The sequence below is a fragment of the Platichthys flesus genome, chromosome 11, assembly GCF_949316205.1.
Source record: "Platichthys flesus chromosome 11, fPlaFle2.1, whole genome shotgun sequence".
In the NCBI taxonomy this organism is placed as follows: domain Eukaryota; kingdom Metazoa; phylum Chordata; class Actinopteri; order Pleuronectiformes; family Pleuronectidae; genus Platichthys; species Platichthys flesus.
Window position 1 is genome coordinate 21,998,906 of NC_084955.1, and position 27,137 is coordinate 22,026,042.

General features: G+C 43.8%; 1 protein-coding gene across 3 annotated transcripts; it reads right to left on the reverse strand.

Annotated features, from left to right (window-relative positions):
• Positions 1 to 528: 528 nt before the first annotated feature.
• On the reverse strand, positions 529 to 27,078 carry gramd1a (GRAM domain containing 1A). 3 transcript variants are annotated; one of them, XM_062398548.1, is made up of 21 exons: positions 26,796 to 27,078; positions 25,926 to 26,059; positions 21,835 to 22,930; positions 15,468 to 15,687; positions 14,518 to 14,538; positions 13,388 to 13,472; positions 13,132 to 13,235; positions 12,829 to 12,924; positions 12,170 to 12,250; positions 11,505 to 11,623; positions 10,856 to 11,165; positions 9,026 to 9,179; positions 8,219 to 8,365; positions 7,144 to 7,265; positions 6,492 to 6,634; positions 5,617 to 5,720; positions 5,174 to 5,404; positions 4,677 to 4,761; positions 3,244 to 3,351; positions 2,517 to 2,637; positions 529 to 2,344 (listed from the first exon to the last, which is right to left on the reverse strand). In XM_062398548.1, the coding sequence occupies exons 3-21, from the start codon at positions 22,296 to 22,298 to the stop codon at positions 2,243 to 2,245; spliced, it is 2,817 nt and encodes a 938-aa protein (XP_062254532.1). In that variant the 5' UTR covers positions 22,299 to 22,930; positions 25,926 to 26,059; positions 26,796 to 27,078; the 3' UTR covers positions 529 to 2,242. The 3 variants fall into 3 exon arrangements, with proteins under 3 accessions (XP_062254532.1, XP_062254533.1, XP_062254534.1); XM_062398549.1 differs by lacking the exons at positions 21,835 to 22,930; positions 25,926 to 26,059; positions 26,796 to 27,078 and adding an exon at positions 24,676 to 25,174; XM_062398550.1 differs by lacking the exons at positions 21,835 to 22,930; positions 25,926 to 26,059; positions 26,796 to 27,078 and adding an exon at positions 17,858 to 18,201.
• Between the last annotated feature and the right edge of the window lie 59 nt (positions 27,079 to 27,137).

The following is a 27,137-nucleotide window of genomic DNA, read 5'->3' on the forward strand; positions in this document are numbered from 1 at the left end:
TAACCTTTAACCACTGAAGTCTAATCAGGTCATCAGAGTCCGAGTCACAACCGGTCATAGTCGGAAGAAAATTCCTTGGGATCAACGTGTTCACCACATCTGATTCAGGTCATCCTTCAATCCTTCAATCCAAGTGAACACGAGGCCACGATCACACATGCTTCACTTTGTGGGGGGGGGGGGGGGGGGGGGGACCCGAAAACACAGTCGGAGGTAAAGAAACACACAGACTCAAAGACGAGTGAGGACTTGTTGCACGATTTAGTTTTCATTGCTCTCCATCTCCTGCTGTACAATCACATCTTTACAGTACGTTCTCACCCCTACTTCCTCAGCTGTGTCTCTCTTTCACTCTCACTCTCTCTCTCTTCCCCCCCCCCCCCCCCCCCATTTCCCCACTCCCTCCCCCCCCCCCTGAATAAATAGTACATCCTTTTGTTATCCTCGGATGGCCGTGCACAGCAGGGCCCACATGCTTCCATAGCCACTTTTTTCCAGTGACACAGAGAAAGAGAGAGAGAGAATGAGTGCGTGAAGGGGGGGGGGGGGGTGTAGAGTGAGCACACAGGGGAAAGGAGAGGAAGAGAGGGGTTGAAATGATGAGGTGGAGAAAAAACGAGGGAGCACAGACGAGAGAGGATGGAGAAGACGGGTTGAAAAAAGAAAAACAACTAAAGGCGACAGAATGAAATGTAGAAAACAAAGAGGGATTGAATAAAAAGAGAGGACGAGTGAAATGAATCTAACAGACAAACACACGCGCACATAAAAAGAAACAATACTGCAAATCAGATTCCCTTTTTTCTTCCCCTGGGCCAATGGGAGCCCATGTTGGTCCTCTCCTTTAGAAATGTGCGACCCAGTTGGACAAACATGTAACTGACTGGTCTGATGATTTGAAGTTTCTACCTGATCAAGTCTACAGTAAATACTCAACTGTGGAGGTCTGGCTCACGACCAAACCCCGAAAGAGGAACCTAAAAAAAAAACAAGAAGAAGAAAACTAAATTATATATATATATATACACATGAAGAAAACCTAATACGAAAACTAAACATCTGAGGATGTAACATTGAGGACTCGCACTCGCACACATCTGTGACCTCAAAATCTTCTTTTCTTGGTTTGTTCACTGCCTCTACACACATTCACGCACAATTCTTCATCATCATCATCATCATAATCATAATAATTATATACTACTTTGTTTTGAAACATTCAAAAAGTAATAGAATCACTATTGTCATTATTGCTGTGACCAGTAATCGTGTTCAGTTCCTCTTGGTCCGCACTGTAACAGCAAATCAGAGCACAAGACACCCACCATGTGACTTCTTAGAGCAGGACAGGACTTCAGATCAAAAGTCATTGGTAATAATAAGAATAATAATAAATACTGTAACGGGCCTCATAAATGAGCCAACACGCTGATTTTCAAAAAAGATAAAACCCCAACAGGAGCAGGAAGAGGGGGAGTGTGTTTGGGATTCAACCCCAGATGTGCGATCTACATCTAAAAAAATCTGGGTGAAAACTAAAGTGTCGATATCGTCCTCATCCGCAGACGACTGACGGCCTCTAACCTGGGAGGTGCAGCCCAGACGTTGGGAGGGGCGTCCTGCTCCTGTCAGTGCTCCCTCTCCTCCTCCTCCTGTTTGCTCCTTGTGTCCACACATCAGGTGGTGTTCCCCTCCTCTCCTTTCGTTTTCAGCAGGCATTCACCAGAGGAAAAGGCATCAGACTGTTCCCGGGACTAGGAGGAAGAGCTCCCACTTCCCAGCATCGCCGATGCTTTCCCCACCGGAATCTATGAAATGTTGCAGGTCAGAAGAGAGAAACTGGAGTCCGTGATAGTCGTGAAATGGAGGACGAGGTCTGAGTTGGAGTAATTATGAAACAAGGGGGTTTGGGCGCGTTTAAAACGTGTGTCTGTGATTCTCGAGGAGCGGATGGACGGTTGGAGTCAGCCCAGCCAGTGGCCTGATTCCAGACCTGTCGTACAGATGACTTATTGCTGTGGTCCTGAAAACCTTCCTCGTTTGACAGAGTTCACTGAAGTTGTAACTGGTTGAGGCTGTGGGGGGGCAAACGCTGCCATTTCAAGTCAGTCAGGTGAAGAGAGTTGTTGGTAAGGTAGCTCCTCCCCCGCTTCCTACCACACCTGGTTTTTGCGATTTGGAAATGTGGGAAAGAGGGGGAGAGGGTCCCTCAGGGGAGGGGCAGTCGGAGAAGAGGTAGGGCTCAGGCCTCAGTCAGGGACTCGGTGAGCGTGTCGGTCGGGGGCTCCTGATGCCCCTCGGGGACCACAATACCCCGGTGGAGTTTTTCTAAAGACTGTTTCATCTGGAAGATAAACACGGGTTGGGATGTGAGAGAGAGTCAGATATGCAGAATTACAAAATGCAGAGAGAGAGAGAGAGAGAGAGCATCAGCAGTTTGTGTGATGCTGTCCACCTTCCTGGGAATGTGCGCTACGAGCATTTCTCTCATCGGACTGAAACAAAAACACACGTACCTGGTCGAGAAGGCTGACGGACGACTGCAGAATCTGCTGCCACTTGCCGAGCTGGGCCTGGTGAAACTGCCTCTGGAGCTGCAGGACCTGGGCCCACTCTCCAGCCGTCTGCGGCAACGGACTGGACGAGGTGAAGAGGAAGAGACACGGGTAAAGAACAAAGAGCAGAGCAGAGTCAGTCAGGTTATTGTTGCCAGTCATGATCTTTTTCACAAACAGTAGGGGCAGCGGAGAAAAGCTAGAAACTCAAGACTGGCATATTGTTCATGGATCTTCTAATCCGATGATGGACGCCACGACGGCTCCACAAGAAGTATCCTGAAAAGTGGGAGGAAGTGGAGTCGCGCTGTCCATTTCTAAATACAGTCAACGGTTCTTTATTTCCTCAAATCATAATGTAGATTATGTAGGGAAAATGTTACGTATACGATTATAACAGAAAGGAAGTTCTCTGTAGAGTTGTCGACATTTCTCTATGGGTTCATCAATAGAAGAAAAACCTCTACCTACAAGTGTCAATTGCTTTTTTGGACTTAACCTTGAAAACTCAAAGGTTTCACTGGTTGCTCTGCACTAAATCTCTGAGGGACGTTCCACACCTCAGATCCCATGAGAATAACTTCAACCAGAGACCAAACAGCAATTAACACTACGCTCCCACCGGGTGAGGGACGGAGATAACACAGAGCGTGGTATAGCTCTATAGAAGATAATGCAAGGTGTTTACCTGTCAGCAACAGAGTAGGAGTGCCACGTCTCCAGTGTATGAGCCGCTCTTTCCAGAGCGTACAGCTTGTAGAACAGCAGCATGTTGAGAGCCACCAGCACCACCAGACTGATGGAGACACACAGAGAGGAAAGACATTTACACATAATACTCAAATACACATTAAGTGAGAAATAAAAATGAGCAAATGTAGATATTTCAAGGTTTGTAAATGCAAACAGTCCAAATATCACAAAGCAGATCTCAGTCATAACATACTGTCATTTAGTTGCAGGAAAAATCCACTCAGCACAAATATTATTGTTATAAACAATTCATGCTGCTTTGTGTGGCAGATTTTTTACTCTAATCTAGAAGTTTCCCTGTCAGCTCCATGTTAACAGCAGGATACAAATGTCTCCCCACACTCACCAATCTGCATAACTCGGCTACACAAACTTTCACAAAGAGAAACTCTGGCTTTGATTTCATATCAGGTCATGACATCACCAATGTGTCTCCAGACTCAATGCACACAAAGTTGGGTTGAATTGAGTGAAACAAAAAACAAATATGAAATAAGTCGCTTGATTTGTTTTCATCTAAATCCATAAATCATTCTCTGAGAAAACATGTAAAAATAAATAAAATCCTTTATCTGCCCATGATCGGGATCTGAATCCATTCTTCCCTCGACGCAACCTTCAACCAAGTTTCATGGAAATCAGCCCTGTAGATTTTGTCTTTGACTACAAATACTACAAAAAGTATTACTACATAAACATTCAATCTGAACCCTTTTTACGATTTGAACGGTGGATTTTTCCTGTTAGAAAATGATGCAGTTCATCGTTTTGCAGCCAATGGTGTAAAATCAAAGCCTCTTATACGAACCTGATACAGATCCTATGCACAAGAAGTATTGCAGAGAGGAGGAGAAAAGAAGAGAAATAGCAAGAGAGGCATTGTGAGGCTGTTAGTATGAAGACGATCTATATCCAGCATGGCTCAATGAAGAGCATTCAGACATTGATAGAAACCAAGACAGCAGAAAGGTAATTAGATCAAAGCCACACAATAAAACCAGCGATTTGATCGGGTGGGAACTCCTTAAACTCCACCATTCAACACTGTATAGGAAAGGATGTACTGTGCTTCTAAAGGGGGGGGGGGGCATATGCAAGGGCGCACACATGCTTCTATGTGTAGATTATACTGATTTACTTTATTTCCTATGCAATCAAATCTCTATTTAGAAATGCTTGTCTCTGTTCTGTGTAACTCATCAAGCGTGAAATGACCAAATCATAAGATTATTATGGTCATTGCAAAGTGAAACCATCTTGAATCAATAAAACTGAGCGCTGATTCACATAGTCACAAGATATTCAAGGACTCACACAAAAACACACACACACACACACACACACACAAACACACACTCTTGAGCTTACATGAAGCTGACGATGAGCAGGATGGTGGATATACTGCTCTGACCTCCACCACGCGAACATTCACCCAGCTTCATATACTGAGAACCTAAAAAAAGAAAAGTAAAAAAACGATGTCACATGGATGTGACAGATTCAGGATTTAAAATAACTTTTTGATTGACCTCAGAAATACACAAAAGTCCAATATAATGATGAAGGTGTTTTTAAAGCTCCGTAAAATGTAAATCAATGTTTCAAAGGATTTTCCCAACCAGGTCAAATACATTTAGTAGTTATTGTTGATGTGTTTGTAAGACTTTGTAATAATTTGTAAATCCTGATAAACAGCGAAAAAAACTGATTGTTGCTGTAGTTACTCCAAATAAAACCACTAGAGGGCCGCATTGCACACAACATGGATTAAACTCTGCTTGGTTCCATGATGGGCAGCGATGGTGGAAGGTTTGAAATTCCCACTCTGAGCCAAAGCTCCACTAACTGTTTCCTCCCTGACTCACCGGCTTCTCTCCTTTCCCTCTCCTCTCCCATTCCTCTGTCCCCTCGCTCTCCAGTGCCCGATCCTCCCCCGTCCCTCTCTCGCTCCCTCTCGCCCGGCCGCCGCAAGCAGGTGCGTTTACGCCGGCGCAGGCCGGGCGGGGTCTTGATGGCGTCGCCGCCCACTGGGTCGCCTGCGGCCACCACAGAAACCTCAGACTGCAGAAGCGTCTCCAGCTTGCACACCTCACTTTCTGCAGGGGGGAGAAGGGAACATGTGGATCATTGAAACACACCCAGCACATTAATGCTACATAGGCCGTGTTTACATTCAAACTTTACTTTTGTTCAGTTATTTACAAAAGGGAAATGGGCCTGAATGGGACACTTTTGTTCCCATGGGCACGTGTTTGTGTGTGCGTGTGTACACAGAGATTTGCTCGGAGAGGGGAACCATGTGACTCACCCATGTGTCTGTAGTACTCCTCAGTGCCGCTCCAGGTGTTCTTTTCAATCAGGGCTTTCACCAGGCTCCACGGCTGCTTCCGGTAGCAGATGTCTGTGGAAACTCTGAACAGAGGAAGAACAAAAGCTCTCATTTCCTTGTTTTTTTGTTATTCTGCCTGTAACTAGAAGCCACTCTCTCCTTTTTCGATTCACATACCAATATTACATTAATGGGAAAAAAGGTTTATATAACCTCATGTAAAAGCCGTGACAGTCAAAGCCCTCACTTAATGAAACATATCTTATAATCACCTTGCATAACGGTCTATTGAGCCTGCTGCAGTGTACAAATGACTGATTCCCTTTTTTCTTCCTCTCATTGTTGAATTTGGCTGCAGAGGGCTAAGAAAGGCTTTGATGTTGAAACACTGTCATCCAGATTTGTGTTTGGCAATAATATGTAAACACCCCTGCTGCTCGACTGGCCATTAACTGATGTGTCATCAACTTGCGTACAATGCATCTGGCAGGTGACGCTGGCATAAGCCAGTATCAAGCCTCTATCAATGGAGAAGAAATACCAGTAGCTGTTTAATGTTTGGACTATATAAGTATCTGGAAAGCAGCGAGGGAGCAAGCTGGAGAAAGATCTGACGGGATTATTTCACCAGTGAGAGTCTCTGGTCCCCAGAGTAAAAGGACAGAGCCAGTCAATTAAAGTTTACATCACTTATTCTGCTGCAGCCTGACAACACATGTGTGAACAAGGGTCAAATGTGAAGAGGTGATGAAACATGGCAGCGTATTCTCTCTGGAGTCCTGTTTATTTCTGTCCCCTCCCACCTGCCCACACATCCAGGTGGATTGGCTGAGCTGAGACAACAACAAGCCTACCTGAACCGACTCTTGTGCTTGCTGATGGAGGTGAGGCAGAATCTGTGGACAGTGTAGAAGTAGTCCTGGTAGGGGATGCCCGAGGTGATGACCTCCGAATCCACCACATAGCACTCGCCTCGGACACTGTTCTTATGCAATGTCTGGAAGCCAGGGAAAAGGGGGGGGGGGGGGGGGGGGGGGTGGATGGTTAATGATGAGTGAACTTGATTCTGTACTCATAAGTAATCTTGTGCTTCAGAGGCAGCGTGTCTAAATGCAAAGCAGCACATTCATGCAGCCTGCGTTGCCCAAGCGTAACAACGAGTACAAACTGTACTACTGTTGAGCAGTGAACAAACATCCTCTTTATCTACAACATTAAATGACCTTTTCACAGCAGTTAAACAGTTAGTTTTTGCTCCCTATAAATATAAGTCATTTAAAACAAAAGCACTTTGAGCACGAAAACCAGCGGTCAAACCATAAACGGGCCTAAAAACTGAAACCAATACAAAGCAAATTAAAAAAGATTTATAAAAAATAAAAGTTAAGAGAAAGTTCTCCTCCAGTTCAAGTTGAATAAGCCCAGTGTTAACATCCTGCACCAGAGCCTGAGTTCCAGAGAGATGACTAACAAACCACAACAGGCCCGTGTCTGTCAAGCACTGACCTGCGTTTCCACCACAGGGGCGGTTTTGGGGCCGAGGGGGTTGTTGAGGGCGACGGTGTAGCTAAGCACACGGCTGGTGGTCCCACTGCTGCTGTCCTGCTGCCAGTCACCCACCACCAGGTCTGTCACAGAGAGGGAGAAAAGAGTCAATAAGCAAATCCAAAGACAAGACATGAAGTGAAAACCAGAGGGCAAGAGAGAATTTCATGAATGAAAAGGGGAGAGAGACCATGAGATGGCGGGGTTGAAGGAGGAGAGAGAGAGAGAGAGAGAGAGAGAGAGAGAGAGAGAGAGAGAGAGAGAAAAGAGACGGTCAAACCACGCTCCTTCAAAGAAAGAGAAAGAATTCCCCAATTAGAGTGACAGAATGTTCTCTGGCAGGCTGAGGCACCAACTGGGGAATAAAGTAACTCCAACTTCACCGCTTCATCTCTGGCCTCATTAAGACGAAGGAGAGAAAATGTAAAATACACACCGCATGTGTGCAAATATCCTAATGACAATGTAAATATTTGTATATGTTCAGCGAAAGAGAAGATAAATATCGGTTAACGCAGCATGAAGAACTGGTGTGGATCTCTCATTAGTGACACAATACAGTGGGATACAGCACGTCTGCTACAGCACGGGGGGGGGGGGGTATTGGGCTGTCTCCACAGTTAAAGCTTAAAAAGAAGAAACCATCACAGGTTCAAATAATCTTTTTCACCATAATATCTAAAAGTTCCAGCTTGAGACAGAGATCAAAGCAGCATCAAAGATTCAGTGAGCTGGAAACAACAAACACTGCTCTTCAGACATCAGCGTCACAACAGGAAAAACTTGCTCTCTCATTGTTTATGTGACAAGTGAATACAAGTCGCCCTCTGGAAACTGTAGGAACACACATAATCACATAAAGTGAGCCAAGAGCTACTTTCACACATGAACTCAGGAGACGTGTCCTCACCAACTCCCACTCGCTCACTGGGAATTTTCTGCTGCATTTTTACATGGGTTCACTCAGACATTTCCCAGACATTAACCATGTGCGTGTTTGTGAGTGTTGTGTGTGTTGTGTGTGTGAGTTACCTACCAGTGAAGTGTCGCTGAGAGAAGAGGTGCTGGATGAAGTGTGTGTCAGCGGAGAAGAGCAGGTCGTGCAGCTTGTCCACACTCATTCGAACCACAGTGTTGATGTGCAGCCGTCCGCTCAGGTCAGCACAGAATGCCTCCACCTCACCTTGACATCGAGAACAGAATATCAAACATGTATTTTTCACATTGGGTTCTTTTTCTGGTTGTCTTCATGCACTCGACATCATATAAATATATATATTTTCTCCTAATCATGGTTAAACATTGATTCCTGTTTGGTATAGATTGTAAATCCAAAACTGGACTTTGACATGTTTGTTTTAGAGGTAAATTTGACATCCTAATAATGTTTTGCTGAATGAGTAAAATGAATGAGTAAGTCCTCACTCTAAAATAATATATTATTAATCTTGGCAGTTTTTTTTGGGGTTAATCATCTGTATATATATATATATATATATATAACTGAAGTTTAATGACGTACAGTATCTGTGGCTGTCGAGGACATAAAGCTCCACAGAGCAGAAAATCACACCATGTTAATGTTTGAAAGAATCTTCCTGCGATAACTGTTAACGTTGAAAGAAGAAGACGTGAAAGCAACAAGGGACAAAGACTAAAATAAAAGAACTCCGAATAATCCATGTTAAATCCAGACACGTCAAATAAACATAGTGAATTAAGAAACAGAAAAAGGTGTTTAAAATAGTATAACAGCCTTTATGTATCTAATGTATACTGGTATCCTCATTGTTTTGAATGTATTGTCTGGTGTCTTGCACAGATGCCCAAAAAAATCACTCACTCTCTTCATGTGTGTCAGAGGAGTTGCTGTGGTCAGAGGGCAGTTCCTCATCGTTGGTGATGTCCAGTGACGAGAGGTTTCCCAGACTGGTGGATGGTTGGGGCAGAATGTGATTGGCCAACTCAGACAGACTGTCCGAACCCTCTTCTAGATTCTGAGAGAGCGAGAAAAGCAGCACATGAGGAGTGTCAGTGAAAAGGTTTGTAGAGAAATCACCCCATTGTCAGATGACTTGAGACGAACAAGGCCTCAGCTGGGCTGACCTCGTGTGCAGCCCGAGCAGACACACCACTGCAGCCGTTTAATCAATCTGAAGCCGGCACACTGTCGACACAGCAGTCCATTATTCACTGTTGCTCAACCTGAGCTCAATCTGCACATATTGAGATTGATTCCATGGGTGAAAGCCAACAAGAACAACTACGCACTATTCGCCAATACTCAGGTTAATGAGCATTCGCCCCAGTTCTCATCTTTTACGTCAAATTATTCTGCTTCGATTTGATTAATTATTTTTGACATTTTATGCCTTTATTGGACAAATGAGCGTCAATAGGGGAGAGAGAAGGGAGACAACAAAAGTCCCCGACCGGATTCAGGTGGATGGTTATGTGACATGGTGCGAATCCAGACCAGTTGACGGAACCCAGACTTTTTTTCTTTCCTCCTTCTTAAACATTGCATGTTTTTCAGGGACAGATATTAATGAGTTTGTGTAGCTTGGTGCAGATCCAAATAAAAATCTGAATTTAAATGTGGCTCCCTAGGGGAATGTTGCTGTGTTACAGAGTTGCTATTACTAGTATTCCTACTTATATTCATATCAAGCCACAAACCTTCCAGAGGAGTCATGGCATGTTATAAAGGCAACTAAGGAGCACTACTAATGCTTGGATATTTGAGTGAGTACAAATCAGACTTGTTTAGCAAGTACATCATGAATCTGGCTAGACACCAGTGTTTACATGCGAGCACACTGACATTATACAAACAAAGAAAGCACCAGATCAATCAGTGGACTGCACAAATATTTGCTGCAGGTTCAGATTTTGGTTTCGCCCACAAGAGTAATATCATGTAAAAACTGATGGAGAACAAGTGCGTCAGTTGGAGAATGCAATGGCTCTTTATCACCGCAATGCATTTACATTAGTTGAGATCAGATATATATGGATCATTTTCTGTATCCTCCCCAAATTGCACCAGTTCATAGATATAAGAAAAATGCCCCCTTAATCAAATCGTTCCAACGGTTAATTCCTTAGAATGAACCTGATCATGGATAATGGATCAGTAATATTTGTATAATCCTGCAAAAAGTCAGACAAGACGCAATGAAATAAGAACACAGGCGGAGGTGAAGATGGCCGACACATTAGCAGTCACTGTATCTGCTGCTAACGGGACCTTTGTGACCCAAGAAATCCTTGTTCTCCCAGTGGATGGCTATAGATCTGGCTTTGAGTCCTGCATTGACGTTTACAAGAGCGACAGGAAGAAAAGACTCGGGATACTGATCTTGTTTCGTTTGTCTATGAGGTGTGATTACAAGAGCACTGTGTGGATTCTACTTTATTGACTCCATCACTGCCAAATAAGCAAAGCCTAACTAAACAGCTGCCTGCAAATATCAGGTGGATGTCTTGAAACCTGTTTTTTTTTAACATTCATAACGATGAAGGGTGGTGCAAGTCTTTTGGTATTCTTGCAAAACTGGTGTGAAGGAAATAATTTAAAAAGTGGAAACTCCCATGTGAGGGATCAACTTCAACATCTGCTTCGGGGAAGCTGATGTTGAAGTATGTGTGGACGTCAAAGAAGAAAACTCACAAAGGAGGCAGCAGCAGAGACCGGGGCCGAGGCAGAGGCGTTGGTGGGAGTGGTGCATGGCAACGTGCTGTGGGAGCTGGTTAGGCTGGGTTCGATGAGGTCGGAGCTGAGTCTGCGTGCAGATGCGGACGCCACGTCTACGTGCAGACAGGAGGCGGAGGAAGAGAGAGGGGAGCTCCCGAGGTTTGTCGCAGAGGAAGAGCTGGCAAGACCGCAGGGCACCAGGGCAGGGGGGGAGCTGCCCGTAGAGGTAACCGACACCGAGCTCAGGTCCAGAAGATCTGTGACCGACACAGACTCGTCTCCTGGCCTGGAGAACGAAGGGAGAGGAGATGCAGTTTGTAATAGTGCTTAGAGATTTGATGCAGTTATTATGCGAGCTCACATGAAAAACTCAAGATAGGTGCCTAGAACAGGGGCTGCCTCCAAGGATAGTAAAAACTGAATGGATGATAACCAGTAACCAGAATAAAATTACAATTTGATTTTGCTGTGGTTCTCCCAGCACAGGAAATTAGGCATGGTGGATTTTTTTTCAGAAAGTGCTCAATAGTTTTATGTTAAAAGTGTGTTGATGTATGTTGCATAAAAAATATAAGTAACATGTAAAGACCCTTATATGGTCATGTTTTCACAGGTGACCACTCACAGTAGGCCGTTCATGTGTTCGGCGGTGGGGGAGACGTAGTCGTCGTCTTCACTCGTGAGTCCCAGCTCAGTGCCGTAACACTGGTGTACGATGTGCCAGAGCTCTTTGGGGGATAGGGACTGTGAAAACAAGACAGTGAAACAGATAAGTGGACATCACAGTTGTGTAGACTGGAGTGCGACTCACAATTTGTTGTGTCCGTGCCCGAGAAAACCATTAATGAAGCCCAACCTGAACCTGTCCGTTTTATGTCTTAGCCAACTAAGCCTGATACCGATTTGGGCCCAGATATGAGGCTTGTGTCTGCATCTTCCAAAACTCACTGGCAACTGGAGAAAAATTATAATAATCTGGCTAAAAGCTGTGTAGGGACACAATGACACTCAACCAAGTCAGGTCATTTTTCCACTATATGCAAAGTTTTATCCCGCCATCTGTTGCCATTTGCTTTCACTCTAATCTGCTGTGTTTCTGCAACAGCGCTGTCCAAATAAATGTCTGTATTCAAACTCTAATAACATGGATTTAAATTGTTCTCCGGAGCCTGCGTTTGTGGCCATTTCCTGCTTCTTGACATTGAGGTCTATTCTGAGACATTAACTACTAGCCATGTCGCATCAGGCAGCAGCACACACCACCAGGGGGGGTGGGAGAGGAGGTTGTACCTTGTCCAACAGTGCGTTCTGCCACAGACGGAAAATCATCATGAAGCTCCGATCCCTTGCTCCAAAAGATGTGAAGAAATGCTGAGGAGGTAAATACCAGTGTGAGAGGAAGGAAGTGGGATAGGAAGGAAGACAGACAGAAAGAAAAGAAGGGAGACAAATGTGACAGAGAATTTGACGAATGGTTTCCCTCTGCAGGGATGTTTGCTTTGTCAGTCAGACGAGATACAGGAGAGTCAGCTGATTTCAAACTGCTTCAACAGCAAAAAAAAAAAGGGTCATTTTAAGGGAAAGGAATCAACAGCTAAGACATTACAGGCTTTGTAGAAGCCGTAAACCTGAACTGTCAATAACGGTGGGGTAATGCGGCTGTGGCTGAGGAGGTAGAGCGGTCGCCCTCCAACCAGAGAGTCGACTGTTCGATCCCAGTCTTCCCCATTTGTGTGCCGAATTGCCCCTCGTAGAAAAAAAAGTGCTGCTAATAAATGCACTATATGAATGTGTGTTTGTATGACAAACTGTATGTAAAGTTCTTAGAGTGGTCATATAAACTAGAAAAGCGTCTACATACATACAAACCATTTACCATTTACTACAGAAGAGTAAAATTAAAAGTCTGTGTTTGTGTCAAACAGGGCTCAGTATTATTTGAGTCTGACCTTCTCATTGTCAGTACTGATCTGGATGGCGTTTGGGATGAGCTTCGCAGTCTTCTCCTTGGTCATTGAGGTCACATCTTTCAGCAGGATAGTGATCTGAACAGAGCATGAAACAGATTTACTAGATTTACTGGGTCGGACGCTCTTATCTCACTGAGGACCTGAGCGTATCTATATTGATCTGCAAACAAGTCATTTAAAAAGACTTCTTATCAGATAGCAGGTGTCACATTAACCAGGTTACAACCGGCGTGTGTTTGATCGTGCATGTGCAAATGTGTACACAGTGCGTGCGTGACTTACAGTGGTTTCCCAGCGGAAGATGTTACTGTAGAAACAGAGCCAGTTCTCTGACAGGTAAAGGCGGCCCTGAAGCAGAATGTCCTTCTGCAGAGCACAGGAGTAGTCTGAGGGTCGACACAGGGAAAGAGAAGGGGTCAGGGGATTGTGACACAACCGCTCGTATCAGGAATCATTCCAACAATTTAAGAGGTCGACTTCAAAGAGAGAGAGCAATTAATCTTCTGGTCTTTGACACAGCCGTCTCTGTCTCACTCACCCACTATAAGTCTCTCTGAGTCAGGGAGTTTCTTAAAGAGTTTTCGAAAATCCTCGTTCCGCTGTTTGTATGTAGGACTGAGAACCTGAGAGTGAGAACAGGAAAAAGAAAGGAGAACATGATCTTCTGATTCACAACAGGCCTGCACGGCAGTTACCTGCTTGGTTATTTAAAAGATAAACCAAAAAACAAGTCAAACGGCAGTGATCAGTGCGTTACTGTGGCACAATGTGAGATGAGAGGCTCATGATGACGACCCAAAGTTCATTTCATAACGCATTGAGTAGATGGTAATGTTGTAAAATGAATACTCATAATTATGTTTGATTAATGTGTATTTTCATACCCCTCAAGAAATCTTCCCAGCTCATCACTGCAAAAATACATGTCTATACCGGATGCTATTAGGCCTCAAGGGGCCCCCCTCGAGCTGAGTCCTGCACTGGTCTATAGTTGCAAAACACACATGCAACATGCACAGTCAGTCAAATGCACTTGGTCATGGCCTCCTTACCCTCCTGTTAAGGGGGGTTGAGTTGTGCTCTCTAGAATGTGTCAGTGAATTGCCACAGTTCCTGCGCTCGCTCCTGCAGCTGTCAATGTGCGGACAACTGTGCCGAGCTTGCTGCCGTCAAAAGCTAATACTTTGCGGATCTTTTTACAAGCAGCAAAGCCACTAAGAACATATTCACCAGTGCTTTTTTCTGTCCTAGTGTGATTTACCTAGATGTTCTAGCTAATTTTCTGTTGGCAGTGACAGTTATCTGAGTGGAGGCTAATGGGTCAAAAGTGGTGTCGCAGCGTTTCAAAATAAAACAAATCCTTGCGACTGACTGGGCTTCATATAAGCTGATTTAGATGTTAAAAATATTGTGTTTTAATTTCAGATTTCTCCAGAAAAACGAATTCTTCTCAAACGCTGGTAACCTGCCTTTTTACCTGTGTCTGTGAATTTGTATATATATATAAATATAACTTCCTGCTGTGGGTACCCAACCTGTTGCAGGACTCTACCAACTGGTGCCAGCAGATGCATTGAAATCTAATTCTACAATCTCACTTCTACTTCCACCTTCAACTTTCCCTGGAGTGAAAAAGTGTGTAATGAGGGTGTGTTAATGTGTACTTACATTGTACCAGCTCTGCATTTTCTGTGAAGAAAAGAACGGCACATTGAGTCGTGAGCAGCGCACAAATTTGTCAGCAGGAATACAAAAAGGTTAAACCACTTAATCTTTAAAAGGTATGAGTGTTCAATGCCATGGTAAAGAAGCACAGCTTGATATTTAATGCATGTGATCCCGCCAGTCAAGTCCAGACCGGGGCCAAGTCTGTTTTATGTAACCTCGATGTTTTGCTGTTTCCAGGCACTGTCCAAACTATCAGCACGTCTCCATTTCAAAAAGATACGCGTCACTAACCAGCGTTAATGAACAGTCCTTCGTACACAAAGCAGGTACATACAATCTCCTTTACTTAAAATAAACATGCTAATGTAAACATCCATTAATACAATCTGCTGACAGAAGCCGTCACCATAGCACTAATAGGGAAGGTAAAGGAAGTACAAAATGCATGTGTAGAATTTACTGGTAAACCCAAATCAATCGTATCTTATTTGTATTGCGCCAAATAAGAAGATGCATTATCTCAAGGTGCTTTTTCATAGTGAGGTGAAGACCTTACAATATTAAAGTGAAACCCAACAGCTCCCACAATGAGCGAGGACTATGTAACAGAGGAGACACTGGGGATATAATTGGTATTTAAGGTGATTATTATGAAATTCTGCCAGATGAGTTCATTCATGCACAACTGTTTATAGTGTTCAAATTCTGCAAAGTCATCATGAAAAGGACTCGAGTCATGGATGAGGACACACCACAAGAACGCAGGATAAATGGCCTCAATGTAATAATAGGTTTGAGTTAGTGATGATCCCACTGAACGATAATGACATTGGGATCACATAAAGGAGATTTGAGTCTTTGGCTGACACACATTACACAGCGATCAGCCTGTGTAGTAACTGGAACACAGGGAGAACGTATTCTCCGGAGCAGTGAATATCCTGCGTTACCTTGGCATTGCGGCTGAAGTGGCGCGAAGCAAGCGGGTAGGCAGACGTGAGGGAGGAGGCCGAGGGAATGGAGGGCAGGGGACTGTCCGAACCTCCACCTCCTCCACCTGTGCTCTTCTCGCCTCCTCCCTCGCTCTCACTGGCCCTGCCACCCCCAAGGACCCTGCGCCGCAGGGAGGGGGAGCTGCCAGGGGTGCTGCGTGGAGAGTTACTGGCCGTACTGGAGAAAGAAGAAAGACACAGTGAGATTTACCTCGGGGGAGAACAGTGGAAATTGTTTCACATGTCAAACGCTAATTTCTGCTCTGACGTGCGTTAAATGTCTTTTTAAAGGCTGCAGGCACTTCCTATTTGATAATAGCATATCATCTCAGACTGACTAGCAGAGACCAGACAAAAGCTGTGTACGGTCAGGGTTACCAGCTGAACTAATTTTGAATGGATACAGCATTCTGACAGTGAGGATATTTAACGCTTGGTTTGGTTATGTGCCTTAAGTCAAGGAACCTAAGTACAGAACACAGGAATCACTGTTTACATCACTTGGAGAAACTGTGGTACACAAACCGATCACGTTGGAAATGGTGTTTATGGCACTTTAAGAACCTTTTACTCCAGTAAATCACAAAGGACCCAAAGGTGACAACGTTGGGTCTAAAATAAAGTGGAGCCAAAGCATCTCAATAGCCACATGATGGCTGGCGGCAATATAGCTCATAATTCTCTTCTCCTCCATGTTAATAGATAGGACATGGACCAAACAAAAATAAATCTGAGTACACGCTATTCTATATTATAAATGTTCCTTTGTCTTTCTATGTATACACATGCTGATACCATTATTTTGTATAATCTTTATTATACTGTTTACACTGCTAAGACAGAGGTGAAATTAATAATCTGTTACAGAAACAATTGTGACAATCGTTTCCCTTGTGTACTAATAACTATTTATAATATTTTCATATCACCCTTACCCACTTGTATAAAGAACAAGACTATCTTCTCATTTTATATACTTATATAGAGAATAAATTAACAAATAGTCTTTTTGGAGTCACCCTTCAGCTGACAAAGCATCACACCCAGGTCAGTGACCGTGAGAATGCCTATATTTATGCCATAACAGTTTCCATGAATGCGCCTCATTTCTCCGAAAGTAACACAACCGTCACTTTTACCATACACATGCAGCTATTTATCATTGTCTGCTCCATTATCCCAAGTAGACAGTTTAAAATGAAGCCAAAGCAAGAGTCCGACACTTCATGTAGACCCTTTGAGCCAAACTGCTCCCAACTCGCATGAACCCACGGTTCTTCAGAGAATCATCAAACTAGCTCTTTTGTTATTGTTTTGATTGTGGCCAAAGTTACATATTGTAGGTACATTTAAATGAAAACTGTCTTCTCTTCTATAGTGCGTGGCAGTTATCAAATTATATGTTTTCTTGGTGCCTTCTGGGCCAGTTCCTCTCTTATAGAGAAGTTAAAAATGAAGTGAGTGCCGCTCCGACTCGGATGTTGTCAGTGACAGGAGCTGGAGAGGAGAGGATCAGACAAAATCACCTTTGAAGCTTAAGAGACATCATCCCCACATCTCACCAAGTTGCTTTTATAGGAAAACATTTTCAAAGAAATATGACTTTATCTAATGAGGCCGTGTTGATTAGAGCGGCGGCGTGTTGAAGTGCAGCATTAAGCCATCTTGACATGAGGGGAGAGGAGGCTGTAAATAGGCTGGGCGGTCAGTCGGTGTGACTGAGTGTGACTGAGTGTGACCAGGACACTGAGTGATGTCAATCTGTGTCAGCATGTGTTTACAACCCGTCAGCAGCACAAATGCAAAAGGCTTAGCAGCAGCATTGCCAAATTGTTTGTCGACACAAACCTTCTGCTATAGCTCACGCCGGTGTAGTTCAACCTGGTAAACACTGTCCTCTCACCGGCTAATGGGAAGCTAGCACACTGGCGACCCACAACCGTACCAACACTATGTCTCGCCAGACAAAAACACACAAGAGCAGAGTTAAAAATGGTTGAGGGGAAATTAGCCAACTGGTTTGAAAGTAGCTAGATTGTGCAGAGACGATGCGGTAGAGGACAGGGGGCGGAGGGGTCAGGGGAGGGGGTGTAGACAGACAGTGTGACCGATGGAGCACAGACAGGATGAACATAAACAAATCACCAGCTCACACGCGCTCGCGCACGCGCACCCACACACACGCTCTGCAGGTTTAGCATCTAGCATGTCTGCACCATACATATAAGATCCTGTGGTTATTCGACCACAACAAGCGATGCATGAGGAACAGGGGCTGATTCTCTGCATGCACAACACATGCACAACAGATGCACAACACATGCTATCTATCCATGACGCACACTTACTCGAACATGTCATGAGGCGGTCGCTGCTCACGGTTGTTTCAGACGAGAATTTATACGATCCTGCATCAGTATTGCATCGGTGTCTCCAGTGTGTGTGTGTGTGTGTGCAGCTAAAGCAAACCAGACGCTAAAAAGGAGGAGAGGGGAGGGGGGGGTGGATGTCCGCTCTTATGCCTCGTTTCCTTCGCTTATCGGCGGGTTAGAAACGTCCACCATCGTCCACCGCCCCGGAGGATCGGGACTTAATTTCCCATCGCGGCCGACGCCCAAGCACCTCGCAGCCAGGTACCGGACACACCGCCGCTCTCTATGCCGAAAGCAGGAGCCGGTGACGGGCCGCCGTCTCTGCGTCCATCCGTAATCCTTCTCTGCAAGCAGGGGGCGGGGGGGGAGGAGGAACAGGAGGAGGAGGGGGGGGGAGGAGGCGGCTCCATGTGGTGTTCAGCGAGGTGGAGGCATCGAGGAGGACGATGAGGACGATGGGTTTATAGATTAAATCAATGTATTTACCATCGGTTATCTTCGTGATGGATGTATTATTCTAACATGACTTCACATGCAGCTTCACACAGGCTCACAAACCGGAAAGACCCTCAGTGAAGTAAATATTCTTCCACCAAGGCCCAACAGTCCCACCGGTGAAAGCACGTTTAACTAATTAACCGTTCCCTGTTTTATTGTGAACATATAAAAAAAAAACTCTAACAGAAAGATCCCTGACACGTTCTTTGCAGATTTAAAATGCTTCAAAAAGATGTGTCTCCAATTCACTCTCCAATTAATTTACGACAATCCTGTATTTCCAGCAAGATTTAATAACTATTTCTTTAAATTGGGGAAAGAAAATTAGCCGGCCATGCTAAACTCAATTTGGGTCAAACAGCCTCCTTGGTGCAGTTTTCCTACACAGGTTATCTACAATGCTACAGAGACCATGTCTGCTGTAGTGAATCCACCTGGCCAAAGCACAGAGCCCACCCAATCCATCAACCCCCAACCTCTCTGTCCATCCCTCTGGATTAGAGTCCACATCATAATCCACGCTGGGCTGAGCCAAGCCAACATCTCCAGCGTTCTGTCTCCCTCGGTGTAATCTGCTTTTCTGAGGTTCACCAATAGCCTACAATAATGTCAGAGTTTCGTGGGCCAAGTGGGCATGGAGCGAAGAGACAGAACAAAGCTTAAGTATAAGTACAAAATGTACATTTTACACTACAGGATTTATACGTACTACAAGATGTAAATGTTTAACTCGTACGTTTTTCCCTTCTGCCAATTGGAAATTATAAAAAGAAAAGTAGGTCGATGCCTGAGTTATTTAGGATAACCACTATCGATAAGACAAAACAAACCAGTGATAGTGACGATAATAGTCAAGTACAAAAACTGATTCTTTTTGATGATTATGTGTTACCGTTTGTATATGTGTGGATACATCTAAATTGTCCAGTAACAAGAAATAAAAAATGTCCCGTGGAGCGTCTTCAGTAACAAGAAACAAAATATCGGATAGAATGTGCTTTTAACACATTACTTAAACTCTTCCAACTGCACTTTAGACTGTTTACAGATTAGCGATATAAAAAAAGGTCTACATATGAGTAAGAAAACATGTGAAACGGTGTTATGGCCATTTAATAAGTACAACAAAAGAAATAGGATGAGGTTCCCCAACATTAAAAGATGGGACACTTGAAAATAATTGACATCAGGACGTCATCATGTGTATGTCATACTAAAGTCATTAGTCCGCTCCCTACATTGCAATGTGAACACAAAACTAACCAGATCTCAAGTAAATAAAGTTACAAAAGACATGAACCTTGGTTCATGACTCTCAGGTGTGAAACCGTCCCTCTATCCTCACAGAAAAAGCCAGCGACCCGTTGGCCTTTCCGATTCTTGTGCAACCAATTTTCATATCAGCAGATGTGTCATTTCGTGCAATGCCTCAATTTGCCTGAAGTGTAAAACTGGCCGAGCACACAAGACCGTTGCAATAAAACCATTTAGCTACAGCTCTAACTTGTCATTGAGTATCTTTTATCATCCTCTCTGAATCCCATCAATGATTGATTACTGGATAATGTGTGTCGTGTCCACAGACTGGACTGAAACATCAGTGATTTAATGTGGAACAGCCCGTTTACAGAGTCTTAAGAGCGTCTATGCTTGAGGCACGATCAGGGCAAAGTTGAACATGATTATAGACTTTTTCAATAAGAGTCGAAAAACTCTCTGCACACTGATTTGACAAGAGCCAAGAATAGATGGGCTGTGATTTAAAAATGAATTTCCAATACATCCTATGTCTGCTGTGTCAGAGACCTGCAACTGAATTAATGTGAGAAATTTATCAAATCAAAGATTTATCATTTGTCACAGTTCTGGGAGAAACGTAACAGTGTCAGCTGCAGTAGAAAGACCAAAACTGTATAACCACTTGAAAGGAGAACAGAAATTACTCAAGGTGGTTTAAGGCAATGAATTTAAAAGAGGAGATACGGTTGCATAGTTCATATTTTATTTATTTTACAGCTGTTTGACAGTGGTGATGAGGAAGCTGTCTTTTGTAAATGGGGCAGACCAGGTCCACAGTGTTTTATTTAGTCTATTATTTGTGCTTAAATTTTATGATATATGATACCTTTTATGTATGTTTTTACGAACATCTTGACTGATTGTGTGTAGATAAAAAAAAGAGCTGATATAAGCCTTTGTGTTCAGAGATTATTTTTTCCGATATGAAACCGTAATTTAAATAAAGTGTAAATTTGCTTCAGAAGTTTAGTGCAGATATTTAGTGCATATGTGGGAATAGCGTAATATAATTATTTTATGGCTATCACTTATTTATTAAGTTATACAGTATATACAGTAAAGCACTAGCTTTAGAGTGGAATAATTCATAATCCCATTGCCTAAAGCAAATACATCAATCAATAAAATCATGTGTAAATGAAAATAACAAGGGCACAGCTGTTCATATGGAGCACAGGAGAATCACCCTCTGCTCGCCCTCTAAAGCCCACTGCAGTGATGCCCTGAACCTCCTCTGATTGGACTCACATGACATCATCAGACTGAGAGCCGACTCCCATTGGCTGAGGGTGATGTCATGATTCAGAGGAAGGATAAATGGCGCATTAACCCCGCCTCTAGCTCCTTGTGACTGACCCAGCTCTGTTTTTCCTCGCTGCTCCAACAGTGGTCTCACTTTCTTTGTTTACAGTCTACATAATGATGTTTTGGCTTATTTGAAATGGTCGTCTAAACCGACAGCTCACGCTACTCCTGGAAATACCAAAGTGTTATGGGCATTTTCTTGTTTTTTTTATTGCACGGTGATGCAAGAGCATTTCTTGCTTCATCACTTAAATTCTACCACCTCAGTGTTGGCCTGCTAATGTATCTGACGTTCCAGTGTACCATGAATCAACTCAGCTTAATCTTGACTTGAACATGTAATCTGTCCTCACTAGTTTTAGCCAATAGCTAATTAACTCTGTCCTGTTCCAAAATAGTTGACCTTCTGTGGCAGTTAAGGAAAGTGGACTAAGAGTAAATCTGTCAGATGTGAGGCCATTTTACTCCCGGCCAACGTGCACAAATGACAGGCTTCTCATTCCAGTCAGTCATTGGAGCCAAATCTGGTCTCAGTAGGCCTGCATGCAAATTCGCTGAGGTTTCACAGAGCTATAAGCACTGAATACCCATGAGACAGTCAAACATAGTGCTGACAGTGTGGACACACGGTTCCGAGCCGTTGAACTCTATGTGGTGGTGCTGCTGTAAGATAAGTGAGCCTTTCTTCAAAAGAGAGTCTGAATGAATGATAGAAAAATAAGCTTTAGTTTGGGCCCTTTGCTCACAAGGAAATAAAGTAATTCGCACACTAACACTTTATTCCCTTACTTCTGTCATCCTAGTGTTTCTAATCTTTTGCTGGTTGGTCGGGATGAATCCAGCACACTAACCTGCAGCTGTCCCAGTCAGACTCTCTGCTTAGCAGGCTCCTGAGAGACCAACGAGAGCGGCGGCTGGGAGAGGGACTACGAGACCATGAGCAAGACGGTGGCAGGAGAAGGTCCTGTGAAGTGCTTTGCTGACCTTGATCAACCCCTTCCATGTGAGTGGCCACAGAGGGTGAGGGCGAGGGGCTTCGGTGGCGATTGGTGCCCTTCTCCAAATTGTCCTCTATCAGAATTTTCGGCGTTTTGCCACGCTTCGGACTGCAACCTTGCTCTTCGTCGTTTCGTTTCTTAGTCCTGGTCCTGCTGCGGTGGGTTCGATTGTGGCGGCCAAAGCGTGACGGTCTGGGGCTTGGTGAGCAAGACCAGGACTCTGTGTCCGAAGATGGTGGCATGACAGTCAGCGTTGGAACAGGGATGGGCTGAGCCAGGGTGATAGCTTCTGGTCCCACAGGAGAAGACGTAGTCATCTTCAAAGTTGTCTAATGATTAATTTTCTCTTTAAGTCACATTAAAGGCATTAAGGCACAGACATATGGTCACTGCATCTCTAGAGCTGAGACTGAACCATGACCCACTGTGGTGTTCCAGTCATGCTTGCGTTTGATATAATTTAGTAACAGGGTGGGTATAAAAAACTGGTACTCCCTGCATTCATATCAGCACTGGCTTCTTAAGTAACACTAACCATATTAAAAATATGATTAAACCTTCCCCATATTTCTTGTGAACTTCAATTTTCTGCCTTCCCCATTATCGGTAAAAAAACATTGCTTGGGTGTTCCTTCACAGTCTATGGCGCAGCCACAAGCTAGGAGAGGGCCTGTCGGATTATGTGGCAGGCCCCCCCTTTCAGGTAATCCATTTCCAGTTATCCGCTCATGTGCATATGTTGGGTAAGAGCAACTAAAATGCTGCGTCGTCTATGTTTAGTTTATGTGCCTCGCCCCTTCCTCCTCAGCACTGTCCGGTAATTCTCTTTTTCTTCAATAATCCTTTCCAGACTTTGGCAGACTTCAATCTTGAATTTAAAAAATCAAGCTCATCTTTGCAAATGTGGAAGTTTCAGACAAAGACGGATTCTGTGTCTGGAAGTTGCTACCTGAGGAGTGAAAAGAGCAGAAACTTTGCATTTAAAAAGGCTGTCCTACATCTAACTGCCTCTTTGTTTTGAATATATATTTTGAATCTTTGTGTGTTTTTTCTTGAAATATTAATCCTTAACAGGACTATGGCTATTTATGTCTGGTTTTTGAAAATGTCTCATCTGCCAATTCTGGGAATATGAGGTATCATATAACAAAGAATTGATTTGCCATGGAATACTGTTCCTGTTAGAAGACAAATCAATAGATTTGTTTTCAGTGGGGGTCCCTTTCTTATCTTTTTTCGTTAACCCAATTTTGAAGAATTGCTTTGTTTTTCTGAGTGATGTTACTTTAAGTTTTGTCCCTTCAGGTGACTCAGAAATCAACCAAACTGTGACCGTTGGACTGACTAACGCCAGTCAGTGTTTGTCTATCAGCAGACTACAACAGACACCCAGAGGAAAGTGTTGCAAGGAAATTCTTTATCTGTTGCTCGGATGCATTTGTTCCATCTTAAAGCTGGCATTTCCAAGTTGATCCGTCCAGAAAAGAACAAACACACAATCTCACACACACAAACAAGTACCAGGCACGGTAGGAGACACAAACAAACAACACACCCTTTGCAAATGCATCGTCCATGAATAGCTCCAATGGGGTCATATGCCACCAAGGTCATCACTACATTACAACATACTACAGATGTGTCCTTCAACAGGGAAGGGTTTGTGTGTATTCCCCAAAAGATAAATCTTTAAATTTGAAGGGGAAGACAAAGGGGAAGACAAAGTGTTAATTTAAAGTGTGTGTGACAGTTTCCATTTTTGTTAACTCTTTAGGTCCTTTTCCAGCATAAATGGAGACAAATTAAGGAGACCAGAGTCAGGTCCCAATGAGGCAAAAGGTCCTTCCTGAGATCCTGGTTAAGCTTTGGGGCAACCACTTTCAAATTGTGTTAAAGCTAGGGAAAAGGTTTCGGGAAAGCTGTCCACATTGAATAGAAATCCATGCAAAGTCCTAAAAGGGATGGCTGCGCCAGACTGTATGTGTGTACTTGTTCTTATATGTTTGTTAGAGGCTTTTTGAATATACACCTTCCTGTGTGAGGACATTTTGTCCAGTCGACACTTTTTAAACGTAGATGTTCAAGACTTGCTTTAGAGTGACGGTAAGGGCTAGTATGTATTTAATTGTAATGATTCAGGTTAGTAGGTTAGGGAATACATTATACAAATGCCCCCCCTGAGACAGAAGTACAATAATATACGTGTCTCCATTGTGTACCACTTCCCAGGAAAGGACGTCAGACTGTATTTGCTGTGATCTGTTTGGACAAGAACAATCTTGACACATACTTGTTGGTCCTCTGTAATCCGACATAATCTCTTGCGCTGCCTTCGCTCTTTGGGGCAACTCGCAGCCTGATCTTCATTGTATTTGCTACAAACTACGTTGAGCTACAAAAAACACACAACACACAACACAGAACCCCCGACCGCAGTCAAAGCAGCCGGGGGAGAAATGCAAACTACAGCGGGTTCCTGCAGAGTCGAAGGGAACAGCTGGTTCCGCGAGAGAAAGTTCATCACTCTCCATTGCCCGGCCGTTCGCTGTGACTTGTAGCGAACACACGGAACGAACGTACAGACGTGCAGCCGAACTCCCGAGCGCCGCGGAACCCCTCGAACAACAACAACAACAACCCCACAGGACAACAAGTTCCACAAGCCCCAGAGGAACCGAGGCTGGAGCTCCCTACCTCCCATTGGACGTGATCCCCCCGCTCCGGTGATCCTGCTCGGCCTCGAACACCAGCCGAGCCACGGTGCGGGACGCGATGTTAAAATCCACTTTCTCGCAGGAACACATCAACATTGTCCCACGCGTGAAGACGCATCTGCCGGCCGCGGCTAACCGTTAGCTTGTAGCCGGCTAACGCTGTGCGAAAAAAAAAATATGACCACCGGAGTTTTCAAGCTAGCGTTCCCCCCCACACCTCCCTCTCTGACACCCACCCCCAGCTTTAAAAAGAAAAAAGGAAAAGATGACTATCTGCGGCTAACAGGGTTTCATTTCCAGCTGAGAGACGCCTCCATTTTCTACGTTAAAAACTCCCCGAGAATACAACTCCGGTTTCCCGTCCCCCGTCACAGCTGGACACCGGAGTTAGCTCGACGCGGCTAGCATTGCTAACTTGGGTTAAAGTTAGCAGACGATGCATTTTTTGTTAAACGATGAGTGAAAAGAAGCAAAGTCAGTCAGTTGGACCATTCAAGCAGCATGTGACGGGATTGGGGGGGGGGCTTAGATGACGAAGAACAACTCTCATTAATATAACCTGTTAGAAATAAAACGATCAACCAGCAAAATATCACATACACGTGCTTTATATTAAATGTGTGACCCTTGTTGTTATTACTTGTGTTGAACAATACAAACAGCCACAAGAGGAAGGAGAGGAACACCCCTTCCGTTAAACTTAGTGGTACGGTCCGGGAAAATAACTGTCCGGTGGATGTGGCGACATCAAACAAACAGAATCTATGAGAAGGTGCTTTGATCTTTTATCGAACACTTTTCAGTTCTTTCTTTGATTCATTCGACAACAAAACAACACGTGGATTTGATCTGGATGATCTGTTGTCAGGTTGTTTTAACGCTGGGGTTAGTCACTTCGAGGGAAACCACCGCGTCTTATTTAAGTCATTTTTTTCTAGAGCAAGCTTTTTTATAACTTATTATATTTAGAGGATGCACACGTAGAGGAACATCCACAGATTCGGCTGGTTTTCTGAGTTCATGTGAAGGGAGCTGCTGCGTGGCCAGATTAAAGTGCAGAGAGACATTGCGACCCCTTGTGTCTAACGAGGTGACATGCAGGCATTGTTTGTAACATCACCTACTTCACTAAATTGCTTTAAATTTGCACATGAGACCTACTTTAAGCAGACGTTAATATTTTGCATAGCAGCAAAAATTCAGAGGCTCGTGTGGGTGTGTTCATCTCACCTCCTGCGTCCTCCTGCTGCAGCATCGTTTCATATGGTCTCGTGAACTGTTATAAGTCGAATGCAGCCTCGGAGATATTGGATATCTTCTCCAGGAAACATGCAGTAAACAGGGCCAGGTCACCTTGTCCTGAGCTGGAAACAAAACGTTGACAAGAAGCTTTCAGTTAGAATCACGATGACGAAAAAAATTGCATATTAAACCGAATACATGCACAGATTGTACAGATACATTGAAATGTGGTTGATTGTCAGGCTGTAAATAACAATTGTGTAATTTTTTATATCATTTCCTGATTCATAAATCAAATAATTGGAATTTTTCAGATTTTAGTTTAGCAACGCAGTAAAGCCAATCTTTTTTTTTCCGTCTGACCAATAGTTAAAAACTCAGTTAATATCACACGAGATATAGAAATGCAACAAATCATGTCTCAGAGCAATTGTTTCATAAAAAAATTGTAAAATGCTTCTGTTTATCTCCTCTTTTAGATTTATTAATCGTCTCAGATCATCTTAATTGAAAATAACCCAATAGTGTATTAGTGTACTTTACAAGCAGTACTACATTATCACATTTCTAACGCCCACACCTCAGGATAAATACACACACTTTGCATCTTCCACACTTATTTCCATAAAGTTTTGCACTGGATGTACCAGACGTTTTATAGCAATACAAATCAATACACAACAGAAATTCTCCTACTTCAGCGACTATAATTCATAAGCTACACAAACAAGCTGAGAAGTTTGCAGCCCTGATGGAGGCAGAGTCAGACTTATTTCCCTCCTTTTTCCTTTCTAGCGAAAACACAGTATTCAACAACATATATCCTGTAAATCTTTTGCATATAAGATGTGGCGTTACCTGCCGGTGTGTCTTTACTCCTCGGCCATCAGTTGCTTCAGTGTCCTTTCAAATCGATAGCAGAGCATCACAATGACTTGGCAATTTCACATTCTCCATAGATTCACCAGGCATCTTGTGTATCTTGTGTCTTCTGCCTCTTTGTGACTGCATCTCTGAAACCCACACTTCACCGGCTCCACTTCAAAACACAGGGGCGAGCTGTGTGTCACCAACGCAGCCAGAGAGGGAGTTGTGTTGCTGAACGCTCCTGGCTGCTGGATCCGAGACTGGAAACTCGATCTGGGCTAAAAATAAAAAAACATCACCAGCATTGCGAGAAAGGAGGTGTGTCACTCTGTG

Bases quoted from the DNA above. Each gene is read 5' to 3' on its own strand.
- gramd1a (XM_062398548.1), bottom strand. From the start codon at position 22,298: ATGACTACGTCTTCTCCTGTGGGACCAGAAGCTATCACCCTGGCTCAG. The intron at 11,624-12,169 runs GTACAACCTCCT...TTGTTTTCACAG, and splicing joins AGAACGCACTGTTGGACAAG to TCCCTATCCCCCAAAGAGCT. The intron at 11,166-11,504 runs GTGAGTGGTCAC...TTCGTTCTCCAG, and splicing joins GAACACATGAACGGCCTACT to GCCAGGAGACGAGTCTGTGT.